We start from the raw sequence: 26864 nt of genomic DNA, 5'->3' as shown, positions 1-26864 counted from the left end.
CCACTTCTGTTCCTCCCCTCTTCTGTGCGACATCGTCCTGAATCCTCCGTTGTATTGGCTCAGACCCTGGTTAATCTATCTGGACGTGGGGTAGTATCAGCTTGGAATATTCTATTCCGTTTTCCGTTAGCTCCAAACTTCTGGTCCGCGGTACCTCCCAAGCCCGCGGGACTTCTCAATCCTCGACTCTCGATTCTCCTCACCCCTTCGAGTTATTGCAGAAAAGACTACAGTATGCAGACACAGCACGATGTATCAGAAGCGGCCCCACAACTTGTCAACCGACTCGGCGAAAGCAGGTCGCCCTATGTGAGACCAGCCGCACCGTCTTTGGAGAGCGACCGGCGCTAACAGTCCGTAGGTGCGCGGACATATGAATAACCCGGTAGCATGGCAGCTCTGGGATGCGTCGGCAATCAATCTCGCACAGAAACATAATCGCCTGATTTTCCTTAGCATTGGATACTCGGCCTGCCACTGTATGTAGCCATGCCAAACCCGAACAACCCCTCCAGATCAATGGCTAACGGCTTGTAGGGTGTCATGTCATGGAAAAGGAATCATTCATGTCCCCAGAGGTTGCTGCTCTTCTCAATGAATCATTCATTCCTATCAAGGTTGACCGAGAAGAACGGCCTGATATTGACGATATCTATATGAACTATGTCCAAGCCACCACTGGCTCAGGGGGTTGGCCCTTGAACGTCTTCCTCACCCCCGCCCTCGAACCCGTATTTGGAGGCACATATTGGCCCGGTCCCAACTCTTCTATGTTGCAGGGTCCGGAAACTACTGGTTTCGTGGAGATCCTCGAGAAGTTGAGCGATGTTTGGCAGACACAACAGCAACGCTGCTTAGAGAGCGCGAAGGATATCACCAAGCAGCTGCGGGAGTTCGCCGAAGAGGGAACTCACTCGCAACATGGAGAGCGAGACGATGACGAAGATCTGGATATCGAGCTTCTGGAAGAGGCATATCAACATTTTGCCTCTCGCTATGATAGCATCAATGGCGGATTCGGTCGCACCCCTAAATTTCCCACTCCGTCGAATCTCACTTTCCTTCTTCGACTCGGTACATACCCTAGCCAAGTTACTGACATTGTTGGCAAAGAAGAATGCGAGAAGGCGACTGCTATGGCGGTCACAACTCTAGTGAACATGGCCCGTGGCGGAATCCGGGATCACATTGGTCACGGCTTCTCTCGGTATAGTGTGACGACTGATTGGAGTTTGCCCCATTTCGAGAAGATGCTACATGATCAAGCACAACTTTTGGATACCTATGTTGAAGGGTTCCGTCTGACCCATGATCCTGAATTGCTAGGTGCTGTCTACGACCTGGTAGCTTACTTAACCAGTCCTACTTTGCAATCACCAACCGGAGGGTTCTTTTCATCTGAGGATGCTGACAGTTTCCCAACCCCCAACGACACAGAGAAGCGGGAGGGTGCCTTTTATGTCTGGTCATTGAAGGAACTCACCCAAGTGCTCGGTCCCCGAGACGCTCCCGTCTGCGCCCGTCATTGGGGCGTACTGCCTGATGGGAATGTTGCGGCTGAATACGATCCACACGATGAGTTCATGAATCAGAATGTGCTGTCAATACGTGCAACACCAAGCAAGCTAGCCAAGGAATTTGGACTCGGTGAAGACGAAGTGGTGAAGATGATTAAAAGCGGGAAACAAAAGTTGCACGATCACCGAGAGAAAACTCGAGGGCGGCCAGATCTAGACGACAAGATCATTGTGGGTTGGAATGGATTGGCAATCGGGGCACTCGCCAAATGCAGTGTTTTATTTGAGGAAATTGAGAACTCCAAGGCCGTTCAATGCCGGGATGCCGCTGCACGCACAATCAGCTTTATTAAAGACAATTTATTCGACAAGCCCACGGGTCAATTGTGGCGTATCTATCGCGATGGCAGTCGTGGTGAGACCCCTGGCTTTGCTGACGACTACGCCTACCTAACCAGCGGTCTGCTGGACATGTATGAGGCTACCTTCGACGACAGCTATCTCCAATTCGCCGAGCGGCTGCAAAGTAAGAAGCTTATTTGGATTCCAGCTCCCTATCCTGTGCATTGGCTAACTGACTTGGATCGCAGAATATCTGAACGAATATTTCCTCGCCAAGACTGGCTCCATGCCTGCTGGCTACTATAACACACCTTCCAGTATGACTCCTGGCATGCCTGGCCCACTCTTCCGATTGAAGACCGGTACGGAGTCTGCCACGCCATCTGTCAACGGCGTGATTGCCCGTAATCTACTACGCCTGGCCGCCCTGCTGGAGGATGAAAGCTACCGAACCCTTGCGCGACAGACCTGCAATTCATTTGCGGTCGAGATCATGCAGCACCCTTTTCTCTTTGTTGGATTATTGGATGTGATCGTAGGCCTTCAAATCGGGACTCGGACCATTACAGGTGTTTTTGGTACCGCAGACATTAGCAAGGAACCGGTTCCACGCGATAGCCTTCTCAGCCGGCGAGATGAACCCGTGGCAGCGCGCGATCTACTCTCACGACGTGTTCGATCCGAAGCCGGTACCGGGCTTGGTTCCTCAACCGTTGTCACCTCGTTAGTCGATGTGCGGCCCTCCCATACAAAAGATTTTGTGGGCAATCAGTCCTTCTGGTTGAAAGGGCGCAATCCACTATACAAAGATCTCGACAAAGCTGACCCGCCGAAGAATTATTTGTCGGTATGTGAGACCGGGACATGTCATATTGTGGATCTTTAGAGAATAATTTTTACTTTTGTTTTTCCTGGGCCGTTGGGTATGATTTGTGGCGTTTTGGTGTATATGTGTGAATATAGGTGACCTTTGATTTGATTGGGCGTGGGTTTTGGCAACTCGTGTCGGAGTTGACGCCAGACGTCAGATCGGGGGACCGATCGGAGATTGGGGTTACAAAATCTACAAGGGTTCATCCATGGATATAGTTTAGATATTTTATCTCTCCCATTTTGAATGTATTGTTTATTGAGCACTGGCTAAGAACGGGGCTTGCACGGGAAATGAGATGGCGTGTGGATTCATGAATCCAGGCAAAGGGTACCATGGCCCGCCCCGGGTTCCTGAGGGTTCCTGACTAGCGGTATAGCAAGGCGAAACCGTGGTGGTCCTGCATCATCTTGTGACCCTACAAGTGGGACATAAAGTGAAAATTATGTAGTACTAGTATCCAGTGTGGTGGGTGCTGTCATGTCCACTCTCAATCCCCGGATCCCGATGTTGTGTACCAAAGGACAAGACGAGCACCCAATCTGCCCAATTTCCAGACCTGAGTCAAAGTGGGATGATCGTCCGAGAAGGCTTGCGAATTTGGATTTTCTTAAGTAGAAGCACAATTTCAGCCCCAAAACCCCAGGCTCAACCCAGCATGTCCAGCTAGATCCGAATTCTCATGCCGGCTCGCCTCAATTTGGGGCTGAAAGGCTGAAACAGGTGGCCGTACCAAGTTAATCAATGTGAAGAGAGTAGGACCGTGCAGACGGGACGCATTAGACCAGCCGACAGGCCCCGGTCAAAGCCAAGTTTCTTAGCGGTGCCGCCGTTGTGGTGGGTAATCTCCTGGCTGGCCAGTCATTGGCCCAGGACGACTCTGAAACTGAGTGGGCAAGGGGTAATTTGACCCCTTGGCACAACGACATGATGCACCGTGATGCGATGGAGTCTGGATCCATTCGATCCCATCTCTTCGGTCCGATCGTGGTTTCAGGCTCCTGATCTCTTCTGGCAGACACTGTCATGGCCATTCGAATCGTGTTTGTGTTCATTCAGGGTCCATCCATGTACGCGCGGCAGCTAGCCTGGCCCCCTAATGGAGAGCAGCGGCACTAGTGAAGTCACAGAATTGAAGATCCGCCCATGGGGGGGGGCTTTTTTTCTCTCATTCTCATCGTCACATCCAGAGTCCCACCACTCCGAAGGTCCAGATGCCATGCCCAGACGCCAACGATCCCCAGACCGGAGAATAATTTGCACTTCATTTTGCCCAGCCTCTAGCAGGCCCTGAGAGGGGAAGTGACCAATCGTAGAGTTGCACGAGTCGCATTGGAATGTAGAATGTCCCACGCCTGAGAGTGGCGGGAAGGGTAGGTCTGGTATGCGTGGAGGTTGGAGAATCAACCTGTACCTAATAAGTATGGAATTGAGGAACCGATTCTCTATAGAATCATCAGCACCAAAATCCTCTCGACTCAGGCTTAATCTCAAACATCAAATCAGAAACCAAACCCAAAAACCCAAGCCATTGAATCATTAAACTAATTAAACAATTCTTGCCCCAAATTGCCTTGGATCACACGGGCCCCACTCCCCTCCCCTTTCTCATTATCTCTCCCTTTCTACTATTTACTACCTCTTCCTCCCTCCTCCTCCCTCGCTTTTTGTGCATCAATCTTCCCGCCGTCCATCGTCTTCTTCCCTCATTGAGAGAAGAGGTGTTCCGGCCCGTCATTCCTTTTTTTGATCCAAAGCAACATCTACACTCTTTCCGTCCAGCCACAGTCGATCTGTGGTTTGTTGACTCCCTCCAACTAACTATCAACACGAACTTCCTGGGGAAGTCCTTTTCTGTCGCCCTCTATACCTGATTTGTTCGATCTGTGATCTGTGATCTGCCTCAATTTCCGCAATGCGCTCGAATCTGTTCCTCGCTGCTCTGGCAGCTGGGGCCGTCCACGCCTATGAGAAGCGTGTCTACGTAACCGACTGGACTACCGTCACTGTTACTAAGACCGTCACTGCGTCCGCCGTCACCGAGACCGTCACCCCTGCTCAACAAGTCCAGGTGGCCGACACCGTTTTCACCACCTCCACTGAGGCTCCCGCTGTCGCGGAGACCAAATCGACCTCCGATCTTGCCAAGAAGTCCACCGAGGCTGTTCCAGTCAACGAGCCTGCCCCCACCGAGGCCGCTCAGGTTCAGCAGGAGCCTACCTCTTGGTTCTCCACCGCCTGGACCTCCACCTTCGAAGCTGCTTCATCGACCACCCAGGCCCCGGCTCCGGCTTCGACCTCCTCGACCACCCAGGCCGCCCCCGCCTCTACCTCTACCGCATCTAGCTCCGACCTGCCCGCCGGTCTCACCGCAAAGTACAAGGCAGACGTTCTTCACAACCACAATGTCCACCGGAGCAACCACTCGGCCTCTGCGCTCGACTGGCATGACGATCTGTATACCGCCGCCCTACACGTGGCCGAGAAATGCGTCTACGCGCACGACACGTAAGTATTCATCGCAGTAGTTGCATTGTCATCTCATTCCTTTGGGTACCAATAGACTAACTCATACCTCCTTCTAGCAAAATGGATGAGGAAACCACTGGCCAGTACGGGCAAAACATTGGCTATGGTGTCGAAGGCACGGCTGTTGGTGAGATGATTACCAACCTGATGTACAACGACGAGATTGGTTATTACCCTGGCTACGGTGAAGCCGATCCCTCCATGGATCTCTTTGATAAGTGGGGACACTTCTCCCAGATCGTCTGGAAGGGCACTACTCACGTCGCCTGCGCCACCGTACCGTGCGGCAACCTTGGAAACGTTGGTAGCGCTGCTCCCTTCACTGTCTGCAACTACTCGCCCCCGGGTAACTTCGCAAATGAATACGGTGACAACGTCCTGGCGCCTAAAGGCGAGTCCACCTACACTGCCTAAGAGTTCTTCACAATCAACCACGGGAGAGAGATGACTTGCAAAATCTTGGAGTTAGCAAGCTCCAACCACTCATCCCTCGAGATGACCTCGCGCGCATCAATGCCTCGTGAAGACCTCCGACATAGTTGCATTCGCTGAATCTTGTCTTATCTTATTTTGTTTTTTTTCTTCTCTTCTTCTTCATACTTTCATGTCCAACCCGAATTGTCCGGGACTCTCCCAGGTGGCGAACGGCATCGGGTCACCTTCCCTCGGAGTCGACTGTGGTCATCTCTGGACTTCTGTTGGTTCTATTTTTCTCTCCGGGGGCCCCTGTATCTACGCTGGAGGTGCCCTTTGTTTACTTCCCCTTCCTTGGGAGAGGGACATGCGGGTACCCATTTTCAATTGTGAATATTGTTTTTTGACATGAAGTCCCCTAGCGTTCAACGGCCTCCTTACTGTGGATACAAAAACAAACAACGGATCAATGCGAATGTACTACTATGATATCAAAAGATGATCTCCCTCCCTTGCTGATGATGTTGATAAGTCACGTGCCCCGTAGCTCCCCCGCACCTTCTTCAGGTTCCTTTGGCCCGAGACGTCATTTCCCCCCACGACAAAAAAAGAAAAAGTGTGGGCTTCGACCCTGCTAAATTCGTTGCTTGTTTGCTTCCGAGCCTCTTCCTGTCTGCATGATGCATCTTCTTATCTAAACATTCTTACCCGATATTCCCGAGCCCGAGTTCACTGCTTAGAAGCTCTGTCTGAATTAGGTCCGGTGAGTTATTCCAAGCCTCCATGGCCACTCACCCTGGTGACTTGTCCGTCACGCACCACTACCCACCTCCATCACCACCCACCATCACAACCCTCGGCTTTTTTGTTTCTCTTTCAAATATTCCTCTGAAGACTGTTCTTCGGTGACTCCCGATCGCAACCCGACTGATTGGCTCGGTTGGACAGGGGTTCCCTAATTTAGTTGAAATTATCTAACCTTACGCTTCTAGGCCTCATCCGTTGCTCCGGCGCTACCCCCGCGGGCTGCCAACCCACATTTCGTCCTTTTCTGTCACTTGTCGGTAGGTCCTTTGCCCCGTGAGCAGTTAGCTCCCTTCAATCCGAAAGGGCTCCACCAATCCGCAGCGCGGGGCCCCGTGTGGTGCCGATGAACTATACCCTATATATGGCTGTCCTACTCCCCCAATTCGCTCACTTCCCTGATGCTCTTGCCTTGCTTTGTATTACATTTCACACTCTCTATCACCACGATCTTATCAATAAATTAGCCCCGATGCCACCTTACTGTCTGCAAGATTGTCACTACTTCTATCGCACTGCCCTTCGTCTCCTGTCCATTCCGACTTGCCTCGCTAGCCATTACGCTTGATCGGAAACATCATCCACTAACACCATGTCTTACTCATCGACCGCAGTTCGTTTCTTCACTTCACCCAAACCACTTGGGGCTGCGATGAACTCCGAAACCGCAAAGCAGCCTGGGTCCGAGCCCCAGGGTCACACGGTCGTTAGACCGACTGAACACGCTGGAGGCGAGCCGGTCGAACCACACACGCCAAAAACTCAAGGCTTGACCTTTGCGAACCAGGAGTCACTCCCAAAACTACCTATCCCGAGCTTGGAGGATACATGCCGCCGCCATCTTGATGCGCTTGCCGCGCTACAGACGCCCCGCGAACATGAGGACTCGAAGGCCGCCGTAAAGGACTTCCTGAAGACAGATGGACCACTACTACAAGAACGACTGAAAAACTACGCTTCCTCCAAAACTAGCTTCATCGAACAGTTCTGGTACGACTCTTACTTGAATTTCGATAGCTCGGTTGTCTTGAATCTCAACCCTTTCTTCCTGTTGGAGGACGACCCCACTCCGGCTCGAAACCACCAAGTGACTCGAGCTGCGTCGCTGGTAATTTCAGCTCTTTCATTTGTACGCGCGGTGCGCCGAGAGGAGCTGCCTCCGGACACAGTGCGTGGGACACCGCTCTGCATGTACCAATACTCCCGTCTCTTTGGAACGGCCCGTCTACCAACCGACAATGGCTGTGTTATCAGTCAAGACCCTGCTGCCAAGCACGTCGTCGTAATGTGTCGGGGGCAGTTCTACTGGTTTGATGTCCTTGATGATAACAGCGACTTGATCATGACTGAAAAGGATATTTCACTCAATCTGCATGTTATCATCGAGGATGCCGCGCAGACGCCCGTCCAGGAAGCTGCCAAAGGAGCCTTGGGTGTTCTCAGTACAGAGAACCGCAAGGTATGGTCAGGACTTCGTGATATCATGACTAAGGATTCGGAATCAAACAACGCCGAGTGTCTCAATATTGTTGATACCGCCTTGTTCATGCTGTGTCTCGACGACACGGAGCCTTCTACCACTGCAGAGCTCTGTGCTAACATGCTCTGTGGTACCAGTGAGGTGATCAAAGGTGTTCAGGTGGGCACTTGCACAAATCGCTGGTATGACAAGCTGCAGATAATAGTTTGCAATAACGGCAGCGCCGGTATCAATTTCGAACATACTGGCGTCGATGGTCACACTGTCCTGCGCTTCGCTAGTGACTTGTACACCGATACCATTCTCCGTTTTGCAAAAACAATCAATGGTCAAGCACCGAGTCTATGGACAACAGCCAGCCCAGACCCAGCTAAGCGTGACCCCCGCAGCTTCGGAAATGTCAGCACTACGCCTCGCAAGCTAGAATGGGATATGACGCCGGAGCTCAACATCGCCCTTCGTTTTGCCGAATCGCATCTCTCAGACCTTCTTTACCAACATGAGTTTCAGGTTCTCGACTTTGAAGGCTATGGAAAGAACTTTATCACCTCCATGGGCTTCTCGCCAGACGCCTTCGTTCAAATGGCATTCCAAGCCGCCTACTATGGTCTCTATGGCCGAGTTGAAAACACATACGAGCCTGCTATGACCAAATTCTTCCTCCACGGTCGTACCGAAGCCGTGCGTACCGTTACCCCTGAGACCTACGAATTCGTCAAGACCTTCTGGGGCGAGAACCCTGCCGAAGCGAAAATTGATGCCCTGCGCACTGCCGCTCAGCGCCACACTGCGATCACAAAAGATTGCTCCAAGGGCCAAGGCCAGGATCGTCACCTCTATGCACTCTACTGCCTTTGGCAGCGCTCTTTCGATGAGGGTTTCTTCCAGGATTCCAGCTCGACGGGCGGATACTCCAGCCCCAGCGACGGGCTCGACTCCCCAACCTCCCAGCCGTCCGAGGATGGCTACTCTTCTCCAAACGGCAGTAGCATCCGCGCAATGCGCAGCGCAACACCGCCCACGCCTGCGATCTTCAGCGACCCAGGCTGGGATAAGATCAACAACACCGTTCTCTCAACCTCGAACTGCGGTAACCCCTGTTTGCGCCACTTCGGGTTCGGCCCTACCTCCGCCGACGGCTTTGGCATAGGCTACATTATCAAGGACGAGTCTATCTCCTTCTGTGCCTCGTCGAAACACAGACAAACCTCCCGCCTGATGCAAACCCTTGAATCATACCTCTTCGAAATGCGAAAGCTCCTCCGCGCGTCAAATCGCAAGACGTCGAGTCCGAGAACAAGTCGGGCGCGTGAGACGGAGGCATTGGCTGAGCGGTTGCAGAGTGAATCGCAGCGTCGGGGACGCATTGTACGCCCTGGTGCGGGTGGAGCCGAGACGCCCACTACGACGACAGATAGCGCTGAGATTGAAGATGATGGTATGGGTGGATGTGAGTTTTCTTTCCCATTAATAGTTGGCTGGTTTCCCTGTGCAGTTGTGCTAATTTGATATGTCTAGATGGCTTCTTCGATGCGGGTATGCTTCTTCACGCACTAAAGGGCGTTAATGCGGAACGTGAGCAAAGAGGCGAGAAGACGGAGAGAAAGAAGTTCGTCGGCAAGAAGCTTCATTTAAATGAATACTGAGTGTAAGATGATACATGGATGTCGCAAATTTGAGTCATGATATGAATGAATACTTTCGATCTACTACGTCTATGATGTCCTCTGGGGAGTCTTAGTAATTAGCTTAGCACCGTGCGATGGCCGTAGAGACCGAGATGTGGCATGTTAACAGCTAATAGTACTGGTAGAAACTTGAACATGGTCTCAGAATCGATGGTACTTAGTGAGTTGGCTACTCTGTTAATGTACATCCGATTGCTTGGTTTAATTATACCCAACCCAAGCTCTCGAGGATCCTCTCAAGCACGACGATGCTTAGCAAGGTGTCTCTTCCTCATCATTGAGCTGCTCTTCATCATGCGCACACTCTCTGCATAATCGCTCGTCCCATGAGTAGGGTCGCTATCGGTTGCATTCTCCGCTCCGCACACGGATCCTGCATCATAGTCACCCAGAGGCCCATCAACACCGAAGAACTCCGACTTAGACGGGTCATTGAGCATATTCTCAGCAGCCTCCGGTAACCATCCATTGATGAAATCACCATGGGAGCAGTAAGAGGATCCACAGGCCAGCTCCAGAGGCGGCTGTCCCTCCCAGCCATCAGGAAGAAGCTTACGGAGATCATAGCGAATAGAGAACCGCAGCTGCGGAATCCGGTACATACCCTTCGGGCAGTAATTGTCCCCATATGTCGGGAAGTAATTAGGATTCTCGGAGTACGCCGACTCGAGGGTATCCGGGTTGGCACAGTCGTGGAAAAGGAGGAGGGTTTGCAGGTGCGTCGAGCAGGTCTTTGTTGGGAATGCAGCGTCGTCTGCATCTTCGTCCTCCGGATCCCCTTCACAGAACCATTTCATTCCTGCGTTGTTTTCTAGCACATCTTGTGATTGGGCTGAGGCGTTTCCCGCGACGTCCTTGTAGTTTTGCGGAATAGCGATCTCGGCTGAGTTCAGGCCCTCGTAATAGGCGCTGAAGCGCATTGGGGTTATGGGGGTATGGCTGCCATCCTGTACAAGGTAGAGGGTTGGGACCCCTGTGTTGGATTGAATTAGTGTCTATGATTACTATAGGCGAAGGGTTGGGTAGAAGATACGAACAGTAGGTCGAGAAGTCATTGGGGTTCTCGGTGGACGAGCAACCCTTGTGTAGTTCCGCGGATGTAGTGGTGTTGACAGTCACGGCATCAGAGCCAAAGAAGCTATGCATGTGGCTAGTGTATTGACCCGGTAACATGATAGGGTCGATATTCTTGAACATGAATAGATCGGTGACGGTGACAGTGTATGCTTGGGCTAGACCAGCTGCCCAAGTAGAGAAAAGAATGGAAGATCGCATCGTGAAGGTAGACTCTCAGAGCCAATACCTAACTAGAAACCCGAAAAAAAGGGAAAATCAAAAACAAGGAAGAAAAATTAAAAAGAAAGAGCGTGCATTGCAGAATGAGAGGAATCTAGAGACAGCCTGAGCATTTAAGGGTTTAGCATATGGAAAGATTACCAGAGTTCAATAAACAAGTAGCCCCTGCCAACCTTCTGCGGTGGACCTTTTTAATAAACTACAATAAGCTACCGAAAGATGGCTGTTACAGAGGTCCTTCAAAGAAGCAAGGATAATCAAGCGACTCCTATTTGGTGGACCGATATGAACCCGTGTTGTTTCACCATCGCTCGCGGGCGCTAGGCGAAGGAGTTTGAGACAACGCCCCTCTTTATTTGCCGAGAGGTTCGGCAACATTAACTTGAATTTACTGGTCATGTAGGTGATTTGCTGGAATTGGAAATTGAAGAATCTACTAGCAGCCTGCATGGCACTAGATATATCACGGATTCTCCCAAGGTTAGTAGTATTTTATAGAGTTGAACCTTAAAAATGGCGGGAATGACCATCCTTGGTTCCACCCATGAACTGCCAGCTAAAACCGCGTTTCAAAATCGGCTGAAACGTGATAGATACTAACTACTCCGTACACCGCAATACATTTCTAGAGCAAGTCTCGATTCTAGAGTTATCTAAGCTTTATCACTAAGGACTACGAAATAAACATCGATAGTAGTTATAACTTGTGAGTATAGACTGAGTGCACATGTAAGCAATGACGCGGGAACCACTGCAGTGTGGGGAACTCCGAGACCGGATAGCCGACTTGGGGAAATAGCCTCGGGGAGATAGCCGTCTTCAAAACCACTTCTCCAACTCTCCGCCCTGGCTCGAGGTGTGCCAATACAAGTATTCCCGGAATTGACCACTACGCAGAAAGAGTTCTCACTTCTCTTGCCTCAACTCTTCACAAGACGGGCTCCCACCCCTCCAACAACCCCTCATGGCCCTACGCTTATCCAGGCACGCGCCACAGCTGCGTTGCACCAGGTCATTCTCGACTTCTCCGCGCTCCGCAAGATATTCCGATACACTGCCAAACTTGAAAATTGGAGCGCACACCCGGGTACTCTTTCAAGGGTTCACAGGTGAGTTGTCAGGCTCATTGTACGGCGCTGGTTCATGCCAATGCTAATCCCTGCCCAGGACGGCAAGCAACGGCCAATGTGAAAGAATCGCTGGAATGGGGCACGAATATTGTCGGCGGTGTCAAGCCCGGTGTGGAGGGTGAGCATTTGGGACTTCCTGTGTTCCCCTCCGTGAAGGTGGTATGTGTATTATCCGTAGCGGATTGGACGTGCTAGACCCTGTGGTTGGAACGAACTAATGCCATTGGGTCCTTTTTAGGCGCAGGAGAAGTCCAAACCTGATGCCTCGGCAATTTATGTCCCGGGAAATCAGACTGCACAGGCCATTGAAGAGGCTATCGAGGCAGAGATCCCGCTCGTCGTGGCTGTGGCTGAACACGTCCCTATTCATGATATCCTCCGAGTAGGTCTACTCAATTGCTTCCGCTCGATTGTCAACACTAACAGGAGATTTTAGATTCATTCCATGCTGCAAACCCAATCAAAAACCCGTCTCGTGGGCGCAAATTGTCCCGGAATAATCTCTGCCATCGGCAAGTGCCGAATTGGCTTCCAGCCTCTTCCTTGCTTTGCCCCCGGAAATGTCGGCATCGTCGCCAAGTCAGGAACCCTGAGCTATGAAACTGTCGCATCGACAACCCGAGCTGGTCTCGGACAGAGTCTTTGCATCAGTATGGGCGGTGACGTGTTGGCCGGTACCAACTTCGTCGATGCGCTGAAGATTTTTGAGCACGATGATGATACACACGGAATTATTCTGGTTGGTGAGATTGGTGGCGTTGCCGAAATGGATGCTGCGGAGTGGATCAAGGATTACCGGAAGCGAACTGCCAGTCCCAAGTATGTCTGTCCCTATGTCTTGTAGGAGTCTGCTGCTAATAGGAACAGGCCCATCATGGCTCTCGTGGGAGGCCTGGAAGCACCCGTTGGTAGAATCATGGGGCATGCTGGGGCTTGGGCGGCTCCTGGAGAACCCGATGCGCAAACAAAATATCAGGCGCTAGAGCGGGCGGGCGCTGTCATGGTGAACCATCCAGAGAAATTCGGCGAGGGTATGAGGACTTTGCTGGGGGGTAGTGGCATTCGCCCTGGTGCTAGCGTGAGTTCAAAGCTGACTATTTGCGAATCGGAGTTGCTGACATTGCCTAGAATATCTCGGGCTCTGGCTCTGGGAAGCGTGGATTCCACACTATGCGACGTGTCACTCCTGCTTCAAGGCCAGTGGTCCAGCAGAAGCGGGGTTTATACATAAAACAATTCCAAGCATTCGATCTCTTAAAAGAGAAGAATGTTGTTGTCAATGGATCGCCTTATAAGTCCGACGCATCTATCTCGATCTCAGTTGACCGGACATCTCTTTCGCCGTGCATCGTCGCTTCTCCAACCGCGGATTTTGACCCTGCTCAAGCTCGCCGATTCCCCTTCACTTATTCCCAAACCAACTTTGATGGAAATCACCTTATTACTCAAGTTACTTCACACCTGGGCCTTCCTGCGTCGGCGCAGAGCAGAGTGTCCAGCTTGGTTCAGGCACTGTGGGATATCTTCAGGGAGAAAGAGGCGTTCGTTCTGGAGACACAGATCGGAACAGCAGCCAACGGAGGTCTCGAGGTCCACACCGCAAGATTTGGATTTGATGATGCCGCATTTCGCAGCTCAGGTCGACAGGAGGAGATTCACCGCTTGCGCAACACCGCTGAGGAAGTTCCAGCAGAAGTCGAGGCCGAAAAGGACGGGATCGTGTACATCAGGTAGGAGAAACCGCACCGCGGATTCTGCAAACGTCTCAGTACTAACTTCAAACAGACTAGAGGGCGAAGGCAGCGTTGGCACGCTAGTGAATGGAGCCGGCCTGGCCATGAACACGGTCGACGCACTTACGATTCACGGCGGCCATTGTGCCAATTTCCTTGATACCGGCGGCAAGGCCACTTCAGAAACGGTAAAGTCTTCTTTCCGGGTGATCTGCGCCGACGCCCGCGTAAAGGCCATTTTTGTGAATATTTTCGGAGGATTGACGCGCTGCGATATGATTGCTGAGGGGATCATCCTTGCCTTCCGGGATCTGAATATGCAGGTACCCGTTGTGGTGCGGCTGCGTGGAACAAATGAAGAACTTGGCCAGAAGATGGTATGTTGACATAACCTGGTCTTAAATTTCCAACCCTTTACTAAGTGATTCTCCGTAGATTGCGGAAAGTGGTCTGCCTCTGCATGCTTTTGACGGGTTTGAGGAGGCGGCTAAGAAGGTGATTACGTTGGCGCGGTGAGACTGAGACTTTGCATCATTGTAAATAGAAAGAATTACATACTGCTAGAACCGGAATTATAGACAATCGAGAGATTTCTCATTGATTGAAGGCAAGACAGTCTTATTGAGGTATTCAGCCCCTTGTGCCATGTTTCTCCCACCTGGACAGTCAATGAATACTTCCAGACAGCTCTGTTAATACCGCATCATATCTGTTTATTTTGGTGTGAATGTGGTTTTCGTGTTCCAGTATGCCTTTGTCATCGTCGTGAGCTGTCTCGCCGTGCTTTGTTCTTGTCTCTAAGATCAAAGGCCTCAGATCCGCCGTCGTGGCTTGTACTAGTAGCATTGTGCTCTGCTACTACCAGTACCGGCTACAGCAAAATGAACTCCAGGAATGTCTTGTAGATGGATCTGGTATTTAAATAAACCAAGCACACTCACATTGAAAAAATCATCTTCCACAATATACTATTCTTCTACACCGTGACACTTAGTACTATTCAGTATTATCCATTTGCACCATCTATTTTTAACATGCTTTCCAATCGAGATTACGCCATTTTTGAAAAGAAGGGAGCTCAACGACGACGATGGATGGAGAATCCCAGTGAACCGGGCTGTTATATCCCCAGAGCCAAGATGTCCCTTTCGGACGTAATGGATACCTACGAGATGGACGCCCCAGAAACCGTTAGAGGAATTACGTTGAAACCCCTTTCTAATCCTAGCGAGGGTCCCGAATTGCAGCAGTTTCAATCTTTCCGCTGGGTTCACCAAGAAATGCGATTTGACGGATATGCAACACCCAATTCTCTGACCATAGAGATGATCCGTAAGCCTGCCGACTCCTACTTTGAGTTGCCGCTGATTTCCGAGGTCGCGAAGGCCCTCTATGAGGACTCCTTTGCTCTTGATGGACTTGAGCATATCTTCGTCCACAATATCCATAACCACGAGACCAGGACCTGCCTTGAAAATTATATACTGCCTAATCACCCACCGGTGCCAGTTCCAGGTAGCTTGACCTTGAACAGGCTTGAATCTGATGCCATTCTGGGTAGTCGTATCGGAAAAGTGGTTGCATATTTCGTTTTGGGCGCATTTGAGCGCGGAACTCGGCGTATTGAGCGCATTGTCTTTTTTCGAGATAAGGACGGGCGACATTTGAGATTTGATCTTGAGAGAATCTGAAGAAAGGACGAGGAATACCTTGATTGGATGGAGGATTTTGGTTTTACTAGGTGGATATAGGGATAGAAGGCTAAAGGCCATGCATGGTATACAACATTTTCTAGCCCAAGGCACACAACGATTAGGACTTGAAGTAGAGAAAATCATCACTAGGCCAATGCATTTGCTTTCTTGACCCGTAGCGATGCCTTTAAGTACTTGTCATATGGTAAGCCCTTCATTCATTGATCCAGTCTCTCAACAAAAACATCTAGGGCAGTCATCAAGAAGATGAAACCGGTTCTTTAGGATCCAACTGGGCGATGCAGTGTCCATCAATGTATATGGTATGGTTGACCAATCAGAATGGCCCAGTGATGACGGGCGACGGCCACTCACATAAGGAACCGCCCCATCGTGGAAGCTCCGAGCTTCCTGCAAATTCCCACCACGATCCCCCACCAGCTCTTTGCTTTCGACGCATCACTAGTCACGTCCCTTGATAACAACTCGCTCATATCTCCCCTCACAATGCCTTCGCCGAGCCCCGACAACGCCGGGTCCGCGCGCAACTTCCCTACCGACCCGTCCGAATTCGATCGCGACGAACGCATCTCCTTCTCCAAGCTCGATGATAAATTCATACTCGAAACTGATGACGGGCAAGAGTTTGTGTATGATTCGGCCATCAAGCGATGGGTTCAATCGGTATGTCTGGTACACCGCTGGCTGCGCGCCGGTCCGTTCCTATCGCGGAGCACAAGTTGCGACAAAGGCAGAAATCAAGGGCTCTACATTTCTAGCGCATGGATGCTAACCTTTTCTTATCTTTAGGTCGATGAAGAACTACTGCGCCAGCAGCAAGAAGCATACAAAGTCGAAGGAGTCGAGGACGAGCAAATAGACCACCCCCGTGATCGAAAGAAGCGGAAGCCTCAAGACGATGTGAGTTGCCTTCCGCGCAGTTCCTCAAGGCCGGCGCTAACCTCGGACTCTCCTCGTTCTAGCCCAACTCGCAGAAACCCAAGAAGCAGCGCGTCAACACGGCGGTATATGTCACCTCAATCCCACTCGAGGTCGAGCTGGACGAGATTCGGGATGTGTTCTCAAAATGCGGAGTCATCGCTGAGGAAATCGACAGCGGTCGCCCGCGGATCAAGATGTACAACGATGATGACGGGAAGTTCAAGGGCGAGGTACTGGTAGTTTACTTTCGGCCAGAATCGGTCAATTTGGCGATTCAGATGCTGGACGAGACAGACTTCCGCCTCGGGCAGCAAGGGCCACTCGGTCCTATGAGAGTACAGGCTGCCGACTTCTCATTTAAGAGCCAACAGGATGCTCCGCCGAAAACAAATATGCGTGATAAAAAGAAGATCATTGAGCGTACCCAGAGGTTGAATAGGTATGCAGTCCCTCATTTCGGTTTGCTACGGGGGGGTCTTTCTTCATCTGCTAACTCGATCACAGCAAACTTGCCGATTGGGACGACGATGAGCCTTCGGCACTACCCGAGACGAACTCGAAATTTGAGAAGATTGTTATCTTGAAGCACATGTTTACTCTGGAAGAATTGGAGGTTCGTACATGTCTACATCTCTTGGCAGAACCGCCAAATTCAAACCCACCCACTTTTATACTAACCTTTTACTATAGGAGGATACTGCTGCAATTTTGGATATTAAGCAAGACATTCGAGAGGAATGCTCTAAGATTGGTGAAGTGACGAATGTGGTACTCTACGACAAAGAGCCGGAAGGTGTGGTGAGCGTTCGATTCGCTGAGCCTGAATCTGCGCGGGAATGCGTCAAGACCATGGATGGCCGATGGTTTGGTGGAATCCAGGTGGTAGCCTACATATCGGAAGGACGTGAGAAGTTTAAGAAGACCAATGAGCGACGGGCAGCTCTGGAAGATATGGCGGAGCGGGGCATTGATGCCGAAGATGAAGACGAGGCGCAACGATTGGACGAGTTTGGAACCTGGTTGGAGAGTTCCAAGGGGCAGGAGAACACTCCTAAGTAGGATAGGTGTAGTATAGTGATTGTGTGATCATTGAATCAATCTGTACAACACAAGCAGTGGAAGTAGGAACTATACCAAATAGTAGATATATGCTTACTTAATTGTTTTGGGCAGTTTTTTTGGTTCGCACCTGCGGGCGAACGCGGCGTGGTCCCGTGATGGAGCTAGACCGCATCGGGCCAGCCCCCTCCCCCCTGAAAGCGCCAAAGTTGTTGTTGATCCCCACGCACACACACCGCTCCATCTCTTCTCCTTTCCCATCTCCTTGGACTTTAGGTCGTCCTCTTCAACTGTTTCTTCAGTCCTCTTTTTCGATACCAAACACCCCCTCCAATACACAATGCGTGAGATTGTACGTCTGCTTCCCCCCCGAATTCAACGCGTCTTTGTTGTCCTACCCCTGAACGGACCCCCACTTGTTCATCCTGCTAACTTGAGCTTTTTCCCAACATATAGGTTCACCTCCAGACCGGCCAGTGTGTAAGTGCACCTTCGAAGAACACGAATTATCCTTCCTCCCCTGAAAGGATACAATTATATATGATGGTTGGAGTCAAAAAACTAAATGATATGTGGGGGTACAGGGTAACCAAATTGGTGCCGCTTTCTGGTACGTGCTGCAAAACCTGAATCATCAATTGTTGGGTACTCGAAGCAATATACTAACTAATTTCACAGGCAAACCATTGCTGGCGAGCACGGCCTTGACGGCGATGGACAGTGAGTTCTTTCGACAACCTAATGATTTTCGAGAATGGCGGTCTGATATTTTTGGGCAGGTACAACGGTACTTCCGACCTCCAGCTGGAGCGCATGAACGTCTACTTCACCCACGTAAGTGATCTCGACATCAATCATACCCACCGATCTTTATTCTGATTACTTTTTTCTTTCATTTTTGATAGGCTTCCGGTGACAAGTATGTTCCCCGTGCCGTTCTGGTCGATCTGGAGCCCGGTACCATGGACGCTGTCCGTGCCGGTCCCTTCGGCAAGCTCTTCCGTCCCGACAACTTCGTCTTCGGCCAGTCTGGTGCTGGTAACAACTGGGCTAAGGGTCACTACACCGAGGGTGCCGAGCTCGTCGACCAGGTCATCGATGTCGTCCGCCGTGAGGCCGAGGCTTGCGACTGCCTCCAGGGTTTCCAGATCACCCACTCCCTGGGTGGTGGTACCGGTGCCGGTATGGGTACGCTCCTGATCTCCAAGATCCGTGAGGAGTTCCCCGACCGTATGATGGCCACCTTCTCCGTTGTTCCCTCCCCCAAGGTCTCCGACACCGTTGTCGAGCCATACAACGCCACCCTGTCCATCCACCAGCTGGTTGAGCACTCCGACGAGACCTTCTGTATCGATAACGAGGTATGTATATATTACGCCGAAATTGGTGGATGACGACTGGAAACTCACAAACATTCTTCTAGGCCCTGTACGATATCTGCATGCGTACCCTCAAGCTGTCCCAGCCCTCCTACGGTGACCTGAACCACCTGGTCTCCGCCGTTATGTCTGGTGTCACCACCTCCCTACGTTTCCCCGGTCAGCTCAACTCCGACCTCCGCAAGCTGGCTGTCAACATGGTTCCTTTCCCTCGTCTCCACTTCTTCATGGTCGGCTTCGCTCCCCTGACCAGCCGTAACGCCAATGCCTACCGCCAGGTTAGCGTTCCCGAGCTGACCCAGCAGATGTTCGACCCCAAGAACATGATGGCCGCCTCTGACTTCCGTAACGGCCGTTACCTCACCTGCTCCGCCCTGTTCCGCGGTAAGGTCTCCATGAAGGAGGTCGAGGACCAGATGCGCAGCATCCAGACCAAGAACCAGAGCTACTTCGTTGAGTGGATCCCCAACAACGTCCAGACCGCCCTGTGCTCCGTTCCTCCTCGTGGCCTGCGCATGTCTTCCACCTTCGTTGGTAACAGCACCTCCATCCAGGAGCTGTTCAAGCGTATCGGCGACCAGTTCACTGCCATGTTCCGCCGCAAGGCTTTCTTGCACTGGTACACTGGTGAGGGTATGGACGAGATGGAGTTCACTGAGGCTGAGAGCAACATGAATGACCTTGTCTCCGAGTACCAGCAGTACCAGGAAGCCTCCATCTCCGAGGGAGAGGAGGAGTACCTCGCTGAGGAGGCTGGTCTCGAGGATGAGATGTAAATTTAGTCTCACTCTGACCTCCGGCTTTGAGATTTGCTCGCAGTAATACCCTTGTTAAGCCTACATTCTCTATCCTTCGGGCCGGCTTTCTCGGGCCTCGGCCGCGAACCCAAGATTTTTGTTTGAGCGCTCCTAATTTACCCTTTATTCTGTCTCTATTTTCCTGTCTGTCGGTTCTTGGTGGTTACAGACTACCGGGCCGGAATAGCACGCACATACTGGAAAAGCAATTGACGAAATGATTTTACTTCGGTCCCAGTTGACCAGCAAGATAGACTTGTCCATATTGAAAAATTTTCCTTTTATTTGTATTGGCTCTACTGTCTCCCTCAACGTAGAAATAGCGTTATAGTGTAGTAGAACTAGTACTTCAAAAATCGCCTAAAGCGCCAACATCCTCTCATGAGACACCGAAACTGCAGCATTTATTGCCAGGTACTTATTAGTGAACTAATCAGTGGAAGGGACACTTCCCCGTTCTGAATTCTTTCATCTCCGCCATGGCTTCATCCAGTTGCTTTCTCCCCTTTCCTTCGAAGTACTTAGGCCCAACATCCTGAATGTCATAGCCCGATGGGTAATATTTGTCGCCCTGATCTCCTGGAACAGGATGGCCCAGTGCCCATGTCAGCCATGCCTCGGGCCCCCAGCGGTTCCAGAAAGTTGGCTTGACATAATAAGGGGCAGCCTCCCACTTGGTCAGGTAGAAACGGCCATTCTGATCCGGCTCTTCGGTGAAAGACGCGTAGCGCAAGAAGTACGGTCTTGGAAGAATCAGATAACGGAGCGCCAATTTTCGAATTGTCAGCGCGCTCGAAAAGAGAGCGGAGAAGAAAGGAGTAGGGGCGTCGTATCTGGTGATCAGGTCAGTCATAATTGCTCAAATCTCAAAGTCTTACTGATACCCGCTAAGTTCCAAACTTACAGCATGGCTTTTCGTAGCCGATCATCCATCATAAAAGAGACGAATTGCAGTCCGACAGGGTGAAGAATCTTCGGAAGCATGTATACTATAACAGCCGTAGTCTGGTCTGCCGTCTCGCGGTTCTTCTGATCAGGAACCATACTTCTCTCTTCGTAGGCGGCGCTCCATGCAGAAATCTCCTCGAGCCACTGGAGACCATCCTGGAACCCCGTCGCGCCCGATGGTAAAGCAGAATAGCTAATATCCAGTGCATCGCCGGCACTCTTCCAAAAAGTGCCGATGGCACAGCGCTCGAGATCGCTCAGGGTGCGCCATTCGTAAGTGTTGATAAAGCGAATAGGCTCGAGAGCGAAGAGCGCAAGCGTATAGAGCATATCATCTTCAAGAATCTTGCCCGAGGCACGATACCCGCTGTGCAGAAAGCGCGTGCGGGCCAGTGAGATGTATGCGCGCTGCGAGGTTGGGTTGTTCCCTACCATCTCCTGCACCAGGGCGCTAGTGTCGGTGTAGCGCTTTAGCGAGGTCTCCGGGTCGGAGAACTGGCTAGTCTTGGTGAGTAGTCGAGAGATGGTCGGGATACCATAGGTCTGGGTACAGAGTCAGTATGGACGCTGAATCGAGGGGTGTGCAAACGGAGATGTAATTTACTCTGAACAAAGCGAACTGCAGTGATTTGATGAAGATGAATGGAAACTCGAGCTGTGCGACGGTCTTTTGAATCTGGAAGGCGTGGTCATCTGTCATTTTGGCCATGTCCGCTCGGGTTTTATAAGGGTAGTCCCGGTGAAGCTGTCGCAGGCGGCGATATCGCAGCACACGGGCGATGAGAGGGTATCCCAATAAGAGGGGCAGAGCGTAAGGGATCCATTGGCGCGGTGATGAATCTAGAATGGCACGAGCGATATTTGTCACCGGCTGAACAACGAGAAAGGTATTGTTGTCCATGGCGAACAGGATAGATCGAGCATCAAAGGGGACCCAGGCTGGTTGTATCCGTCGTGAAGCCGTGAGCGCAGCGGTAACCTTGGAACTCCTTTAAAATCGGGCGTGGTCACTAGGGTACGCCACGCCGCCTTTTATATGCTACAGCTTGCATAAACTCTCTACAGCTCGGCTCGGGACTTGACGCTAGAGTAATTACAGTGGGTCTAGGAGAGCATAGTATGTTGTTTCACTGGACCATGAGGGATCTGGTCTTACAATCACTAACCTATCATGGATAGCACCATTCGCATGACCCGTCAATTACAGTCGGAGGTATGGATGCACAAAGGGCTTTGGTCTCATGATAGCCCTGCATAATTAAGTGACCTCCCCCATACGGAGTACAGCTTCCAAGATTCTTTTAATTTGCTTTTTATTGTGTATCCTAGGGAATCAGTAATATTTCAGGAGTCAGGACCATGTGCAGCATCTCCATCATCCTATTTCTTATCTTCTCTTTCTCTTTCTTTTTACAGGATCATACTGCCCCCTCCAATAACATGCGACAGAGATATTTACTCCAAACTTTCCCGGCCCAAATCGCGGGGGATCAGCACTATGCCGCGGACCGGGGCTGTCGGTTTCATATGCGATCGTAGCACATCCGGCCATCCGAAGACCAAATCGAAAACCCTTCTAGCGGCCATACAATGATAATTCGAGCATCCTCAATGGTGGATATGCCATCGCCGTAAATCCGGCCCCCATCCAGATTCCCAGATCCGACCCGTTCGTGAGCTGGGCGATGATACCGCTGTAATATGATTGGTTCTATAGGGTCGTTGATATTAGTTTTTGATCTATTTCGGCGAAAACTCGAGGAACTTACCATGCCGAGGATCGCTCCAGCCCATCCGATCAAGAAACTGATACCAGCAGCAATACCCTTGGGCAGCTTCTTGGGGTTATTCCATGCAGTCCAGTCATATCCACATTTCCTGCGGAAGATCACGTCTTCTTCAAGAACAATCATGAACCAAATGATAACCCAATACCCGATCAATGGCAAAAAGCCCTTGAAAATCTCATAAAGGGAGTTGCGACCGCCCATGGCACAAGCGGTATAGATGATTGTGCTCAGCGTTGTAAAGATCGGTCGCGGGACCCTTTGAAAGAATCCACCGAGCATTTGAAAGTTCATGCCCATGGAATATGAGCCGGGGGTGTTGTTGGCGACCAGGGCGAGCACATTGATCACGGCGCAAAACTTGCCAAATCCTCCGAGGGAATCATACGCAGTCATCAGCAGGCCGCCAGGGTCGGTTCCATACTTGAGAGCATATGTCGGGGAGCTCGCCATGACTGTCCCCAAGCCAATGCCCAGGACCAAAGTGATCACCATCGCTTGTCCACCTCCAAGGACGGTCACGGCGAAGGTTCTCCAGCGCTTGACATGAGACGGGTAATAGACATAATAATCGGCGGCCAAGGGTGCCCAAGAGAGACCAACGGAAAGACACAGAGAGAAGAATGAAATGCGTTTAGCATTCAGAACTGCCGTAGAGCTCTCCGTGCGAGTGCTGAAATCGAAATGTGGACCAGCAGATCCTACCATTACACACAGGACCATCAATTGGGGAAGCCATGCAACTCTGTACTTTGTCAGATTAATGAAAATGACAGTTTTCTGTTGACTGCTTACCGTTCATAGATCTGGAAAATGCGCATTCCAAACATTGCCATTACCCAGCTTGAAAATGCCACAACAATAATTCCAACCAGGCTTGAGAGGTGACCGCCAGACACCTTGGACAGGATTTGGCCTCCGACAACGCAGTTCACCATACTATATCCGAGGTTGGTGAAGACATTGAGCATGCAGCAGACTTTGCTAGGGTAGTATCCCATGAAATAGCGAGCAACGATCTATCGGGTGGATTAGCAAATATGGCAGATTCATCGTGTTCTGGAGACTGACCAAGGTTCTGTTGCCACTCCGTGGTCCCCAGGTACTCATATACCCGATTGTCGAAGCTCCAACCAAGTTTCCAAACACAGCGCACAAAGCGGCATCCTTGAAGCTGAGACCCAGTACCATTGTTCCCATGGACCCGACAATGATGTTATTTGTGGCCAGTGCCATGCTGAACCACATGAGCAACATGTGTAATGTTGAAGATGCTGTCATTTCCTCGCGCTCCTCGGGGAGTACGCGCTCGATACCTTGTGATTCGACATTCTTGAGGCTTTGGATCCATCTGCGATATCTTGATTGCGGCTTGGTATCGATTCCGGCATTGATTGCGCTTGAGGAGTCGTTATAAATTTCGAATGGGCTCACACTGTGTAGGGAAGGTGATTCATGCGCCTTTTCGATATCTTCGGGCTTCATCCTTGGATGATTCTTTGGCGAGCTGGATTTAACTATCGGTATAGCTTGATGACAATGACGATGATAGTCGACGATGAAGTTGCCTCTTGCTCACAGGCTTTTGCACGATTCGGAGACAGAGGTAGATAACCTCAACACTTGCGTAGAAAAATACCCTCCACGCTGATCAATAGCCGTACCTAGGCCACGTCCAAAAAAAAGTTAGCGAGATTGGTGAATATTCGAACTCGAAAAAGATGGTTAGGGTAGCTCCGGCATGATAGATATAGGAGACTAAGCTCAGTACCCAGTGCACGCCCCTGTCGCACCGTAGGACCTGACATCACCCTGTGTCGGGGCTGGGTGTAACACCCGCACCTCACCACTTTGCTAGACATTCCTGAGCAAACAAGGACTCAGACTCCTCTGGGTAGCTCATCCGCAACCCGAGCCAATAAACACGTCGACTTCCTCCCCCGCTCAAACCAAAACACGCACCCAGGAAGTTTTCTGTGGATCCACGATGTGGAGCAGAGAAGCTGTTGAGATCATAGTCGATCTATCTGCACGAAGTGGAACCTCCAAATCCCGTCGAAAGTTAATTGTGACATTGCATTTGAAGCCCACCTCATGATAGTATCATGATGATACTATGTATCGAGGGATAGACCCTTCTGACGGCCGCCAGCGGGGAAGAAAGCGTTTTGCAGCTAACGCGACCCTGCTTTGCATGATCACCGTTTGGTTACCCATAGTGGGTGGGTCAGCATACTCTAAACCTCCGAAAATGCTCACACTGGAATGTGGCCCACGCAAGGAGAGAAGCTCCTTTCAGCTTTTATACGGCGATCAGATGTGGGGGAGACAGGAGCAACGACTGATCTGCTGGGGCTCTTTCTTTCCAACCAACGAGGCGACCCAGAAATGTTGTGTTCTGCTCATACTGTACATAATATCTGCTCCTTTTCCCCGCTGATGATTCGTTCCAAATGACCTGTGCAAAGATACGTATGAAGGGATGAAGATAAATCTCGGAGAAAGCCAGCCTTGTGCTTGGAATTATACGCATGGCATCAGGCAGCTAGCTAGAAAAGGTTAAGTTCATTCGGCTCTTCATCATTCGGTCCCGTAGACTCGGTCACGCTGATATTTACACTTTAGTGATCGAATTCAAACTCATTTTATATGAAGAATGGTTCATGTTCATTCGTATTTTTAGCTTTATTGTATGAGTCCAGTTTCATACGTGACTTCTTGGACATGCCATCTACAATAATTGGAACTAGGAGGAGGCCATCAATCCTGCTCCAGCATTGACAGCGAGAATCCTGAATCCCGATATTATTACGTAGTACAGACAGTACATTCAAAGGGCCCTTAAAAAACCGGAGATAAGCTTTCCGAAACTCCTTCCCCGCCCCACATGTTCACCTGTTATGCATAGGGTCGGACGAAACAAGTTCTGCAATTCCTGCATGCTTGGTGACACGCGGCCGTTACTTCCACCGATGCCGATTTGATCTACCGGATGATCGACTGCATATCATTATCAGTTATCCCTGAGTCCATCTGCCAGCCTTCCAGTTTTTGGTTTTTGATATCCATCTACTTACCTTCTTGAAGCATGTGTATCGATCTGCTGGGCAGTTAGTTCTCTACCAGACTACAACTAGAAAACTGAGAAGAATTATAGTCCGCTTTCCCACGGTGAGTCATGCGCAGTAGGCACTTTACATGTGGAATTTGAGGCTACGGGTGTGATAAAGCTAATAGGTCTGATGCTGAGACCACATCGGTATATAAACGCCTCGGGCGTATCCCTGCCATTGGGTACATGTGCTGCATTTCTGGTTTTTATCATGGAAGGATCGATTCCCCACATACCATCGAGGCTTATTCCCCATATCCATTCATTTATTAACAGCTGGATCTAGGAATACATTGTAGAGATAATGCTCGATTGCGAGTGAATGTTGGTCCTTTTTTAACTTTTGATGGATTGACGAGTGACCAAATTTGGCTCGCTTGGGCACATCTGAGTGGGCAACCTGAATATATTGGAGACGTGAAAAGTTGCTACTAGGAGTAGTACTAGTACTTCGTTCACATGAGTTCGATGCCTATTTTGATTCAAATATTAGTTACTGTTTTAATTCAAGTTCACAGGGAAGTTCCCGGGTTTACCAAAGGCCCGTCACTAAATGCCACTGTGAGCCCTGGATTCTGCCACTCCTATTAATATCACGGTATTTCTATCCAAACCTTCCATACACCAGCCTCAGGAGATTAATATATCAATGGCTGACAACTTGAAAACTTGTACACGAAATATCAAGTTCTTGAACTCGTCACGCATATTATCGTAGGCTTTAAAAAAATGTGTGTCTACATGGCTTTACTATAACAGCACGAAGCTTCCTGAGCCCAGTTAGCACTATGACTGTTGACAGTTTTAATTCAGGTTAACTTGGTCAAAAGCCCACATCCGATCAACATAGAGCCTTTGTTAAAGCAATTCATCTATGTCTGCTAAGCCCTGGAAACAGACCTAAAAGAACTTGAACACTATCATCTATCCAAATTAAACTTTGAAATCATTGTTTATTCCGATGTTCCATGTATTTAGTTTTCCGTCCATGGTAACCATCTTGCGCTCTCGGCTGTTGTGTTCATATTTCACCACACAGTCAACTTGAATCTTTCAACGATAATGCCGATTCAGGCGGAGCTCATTATGCACAGCTGTGTATTTTCCTACTCCCATTCATTCCATCCTCGGTCTTTGCCGTGTTTGTTCCCCCACCTTGCTAGAGACCAACCCCAATCTCCGTTGTCGGACACGTCATCCCCCAGCTCGTTCACTTGCTCTGAGGGCGCCTTGTAGTTTCGAATTCCATTTTCTGAGCCCGTAAACGAGGTCATGTCTTTATTCCACCCATCCAGAATGATCTCCCCCTCTTTTCCTTCCCCACTGCCTCACCATACCCCAT

The 26864-nt window shown here is 50.4% G+C and overlaps 10 protein-coding genes across 10 annotated transcripts; 7 read left to right on the top strand and 3 right to left on the bottom strand.

The window, feature by feature from the left end:
- Positions 1-234: 234 nt before the first annotated feature.
- Positions 235-2745, top strand: N7509_007036 (thioredoxin domain-containing protein; the record flags this gene model as incomplete). Its single annotated transcript, XM_056631673.1, has 4 exons — positions 235-309; positions 362-479; positions 538-2043; positions 2108-2745. 4 exons carry the CDS (start codon positions 235-237, stop codon positions 2743-2745), a joined length of 2337 nt encoding a protein of 778 aa, XP_056487224.1.
- Positions 2746-4645: 1900 nt separating this feature from the next.
- Positions 4646-5673, top strand: N7509_007035 (CAP domain-containing protein; the record flags this gene model as incomplete). The annotated part of the gene is made up of 2 exons (XM_056631672.1): positions 4646-5238; positions 5316-5673. 2 exons carry the CDS (start codon positions 4646-4648, stop codon positions 5671-5673), a joined length of 951 nt encoding a protein of 316 aa, XP_056487223.1.
- Positions 5674-7069: 1396 nt separating this feature from the next.
- On the top strand, positions 7070-9603 carry N7509_007034 (choline/carnitine O-acyltransferase; the record flags this gene model as incomplete). Its single annotated transcript, XM_056631671.1, has 2 exons — positions 7070-9407; positions 9476-9603. 2 exons carry the CDS (start codon positions 7070-7072, stop codon positions 9601-9603), a joined length of 2466 nt encoding a protein of 821 aa, XP_056487222.1.
- A 278-nt stretch (positions 9604-9881) lies between these two features.
- Positions 9882-10920, bottom strand: N7509_007033 (DUF1996 domain-containing protein; the record flags this gene model as incomplete). Its single annotated transcript, XM_056631670.1, has 2 exons — positions 9882-10618; positions 10683-10920. 2 exons carry the CDS (start codon positions 10918-10920, stop codon positions 9882-9884), a joined length of 975 nt encoding a protein of 324 aa, XP_056487221.1.
- A 985-nt stretch (positions 10921-11905) lies between these two features.
- N7509_007032 (putative succinyl-CoA synthetase subunit alpha) lies at positions 11906-14320 on the top strand (the record flags this gene model as incomplete). Its single annotated transcript, XM_056631669.1, has 8 exons — positions 11906-12050; positions 12109-12230; positions 12310-12453; positions 12508-12890; positions 12939-13149; positions 13200-13801; positions 13857-14181; positions 14240-14320. The coding sequence occupies 8 exons, from the start codon at positions 11906-11908 to the stop codon at positions 14318-14320; spliced, it is 2013 nt and encodes a 670-aa protein (XP_056487220.1).
- Positions 14321-14838: 518 nt separating this feature from the next.
- Positions 14839-15495, top strand: N7509_007031 (uncharacterized protein; the record flags this gene model as incomplete). Its single annotated transcript, XM_056631668.1, has 1 exon — positions 14839-15495. One exon carries the CDS (start codon positions 14839-14841, stop codon positions 15493-15495), a length of 657 nt encoding a protein of 218 aa, XP_056487219.1.
- A 510-nt stretch (positions 15496-16005) lies between these two features.
- N7509_007030 (U2 snRNP complex subunit CUS2) lies at positions 16006-17499 on the top strand (the record flags this gene model as incomplete). The annotated part of the gene is made up of 5 exons (XM_056631667.1): positions 16006-16182; positions 16309-16419; positions 16482-16879; positions 16945-17053; positions 17131-17499. The coding sequence occupies 5 exons, from the start codon at positions 16006-16008 to the stop codon at positions 17497-17499; spliced, it is 1164 nt and encodes a 387-aa protein (XP_056487218.1).
- A 741-nt stretch (positions 17500-18240) lies between these two features.
- Positions 18241-19654, top strand: N7509_007029 (beta-tubulin; the record flags this gene model as incomplete). Its single annotated transcript, XM_056631666.1, has 3 exons — positions 18241-18333; positions 18405-18860; positions 18923-19654. 3 exons carry the CDS (start codon positions 18241-18243, stop codon positions 19652-19654), a joined length of 1281 nt encoding a protein of 426 aa, XP_056487217.1.
- Positions 19655-20108: 454 nt separating this feature from the next.
- Positions 20109-21524, bottom strand: N7509_007028 (uncharacterized protein; the record flags this gene model as incomplete). The annotated part of the gene is made up of 3 exons (XM_056631665.1): positions 20109-20508; positions 20580-21166; positions 21228-21524. The coding sequence occupies 3 exons, from the start codon at positions 21522-21524 to the stop codon at positions 20109-20111; spliced, it is 1284 nt and encodes a 427-aa protein (XP_056487216.1).
- A 675-nt stretch (positions 21525-22199) lies between these two features.
- On the bottom strand, positions 22200-23937 carry N7509_007027 (purine-cytosine permease family protein; the record flags this gene model as incomplete). The annotated part of the gene is made up of 4 exons (XM_056631664.1): positions 22200-22334; positions 22393-23155; positions 23206-23429; positions 23482-23937. Coding segments are annotated over 4 exons (1578 nt in total), but the record flags the coding sequence as incomplete, so codon positions are not given.
- Positions 23938-26864: the final 2927 nt, after the last annotated feature.

Source organism: Penicillium cosmopolitanum (genome assembly GCF_028827165.1).
Source record: "Penicillium cosmopolitanum strain IBT 29677 chromosome Unknown utg000008l:1.0-4398992.0:1.0-4402845.0, whole genome shotgun sequence".
In the NCBI taxonomy this organism is placed as follows: domain Eukaryota; kingdom Fungi; phylum Ascomycota; class Eurotiomycetes; order Eurotiales; family Aspergillaceae; genus Penicillium; species Penicillium cosmopolitanum.
Note: the sequence above shows the minus strand (reverse complement) of the source record. Positions and strands in the feature narration are given on the sequence as shown.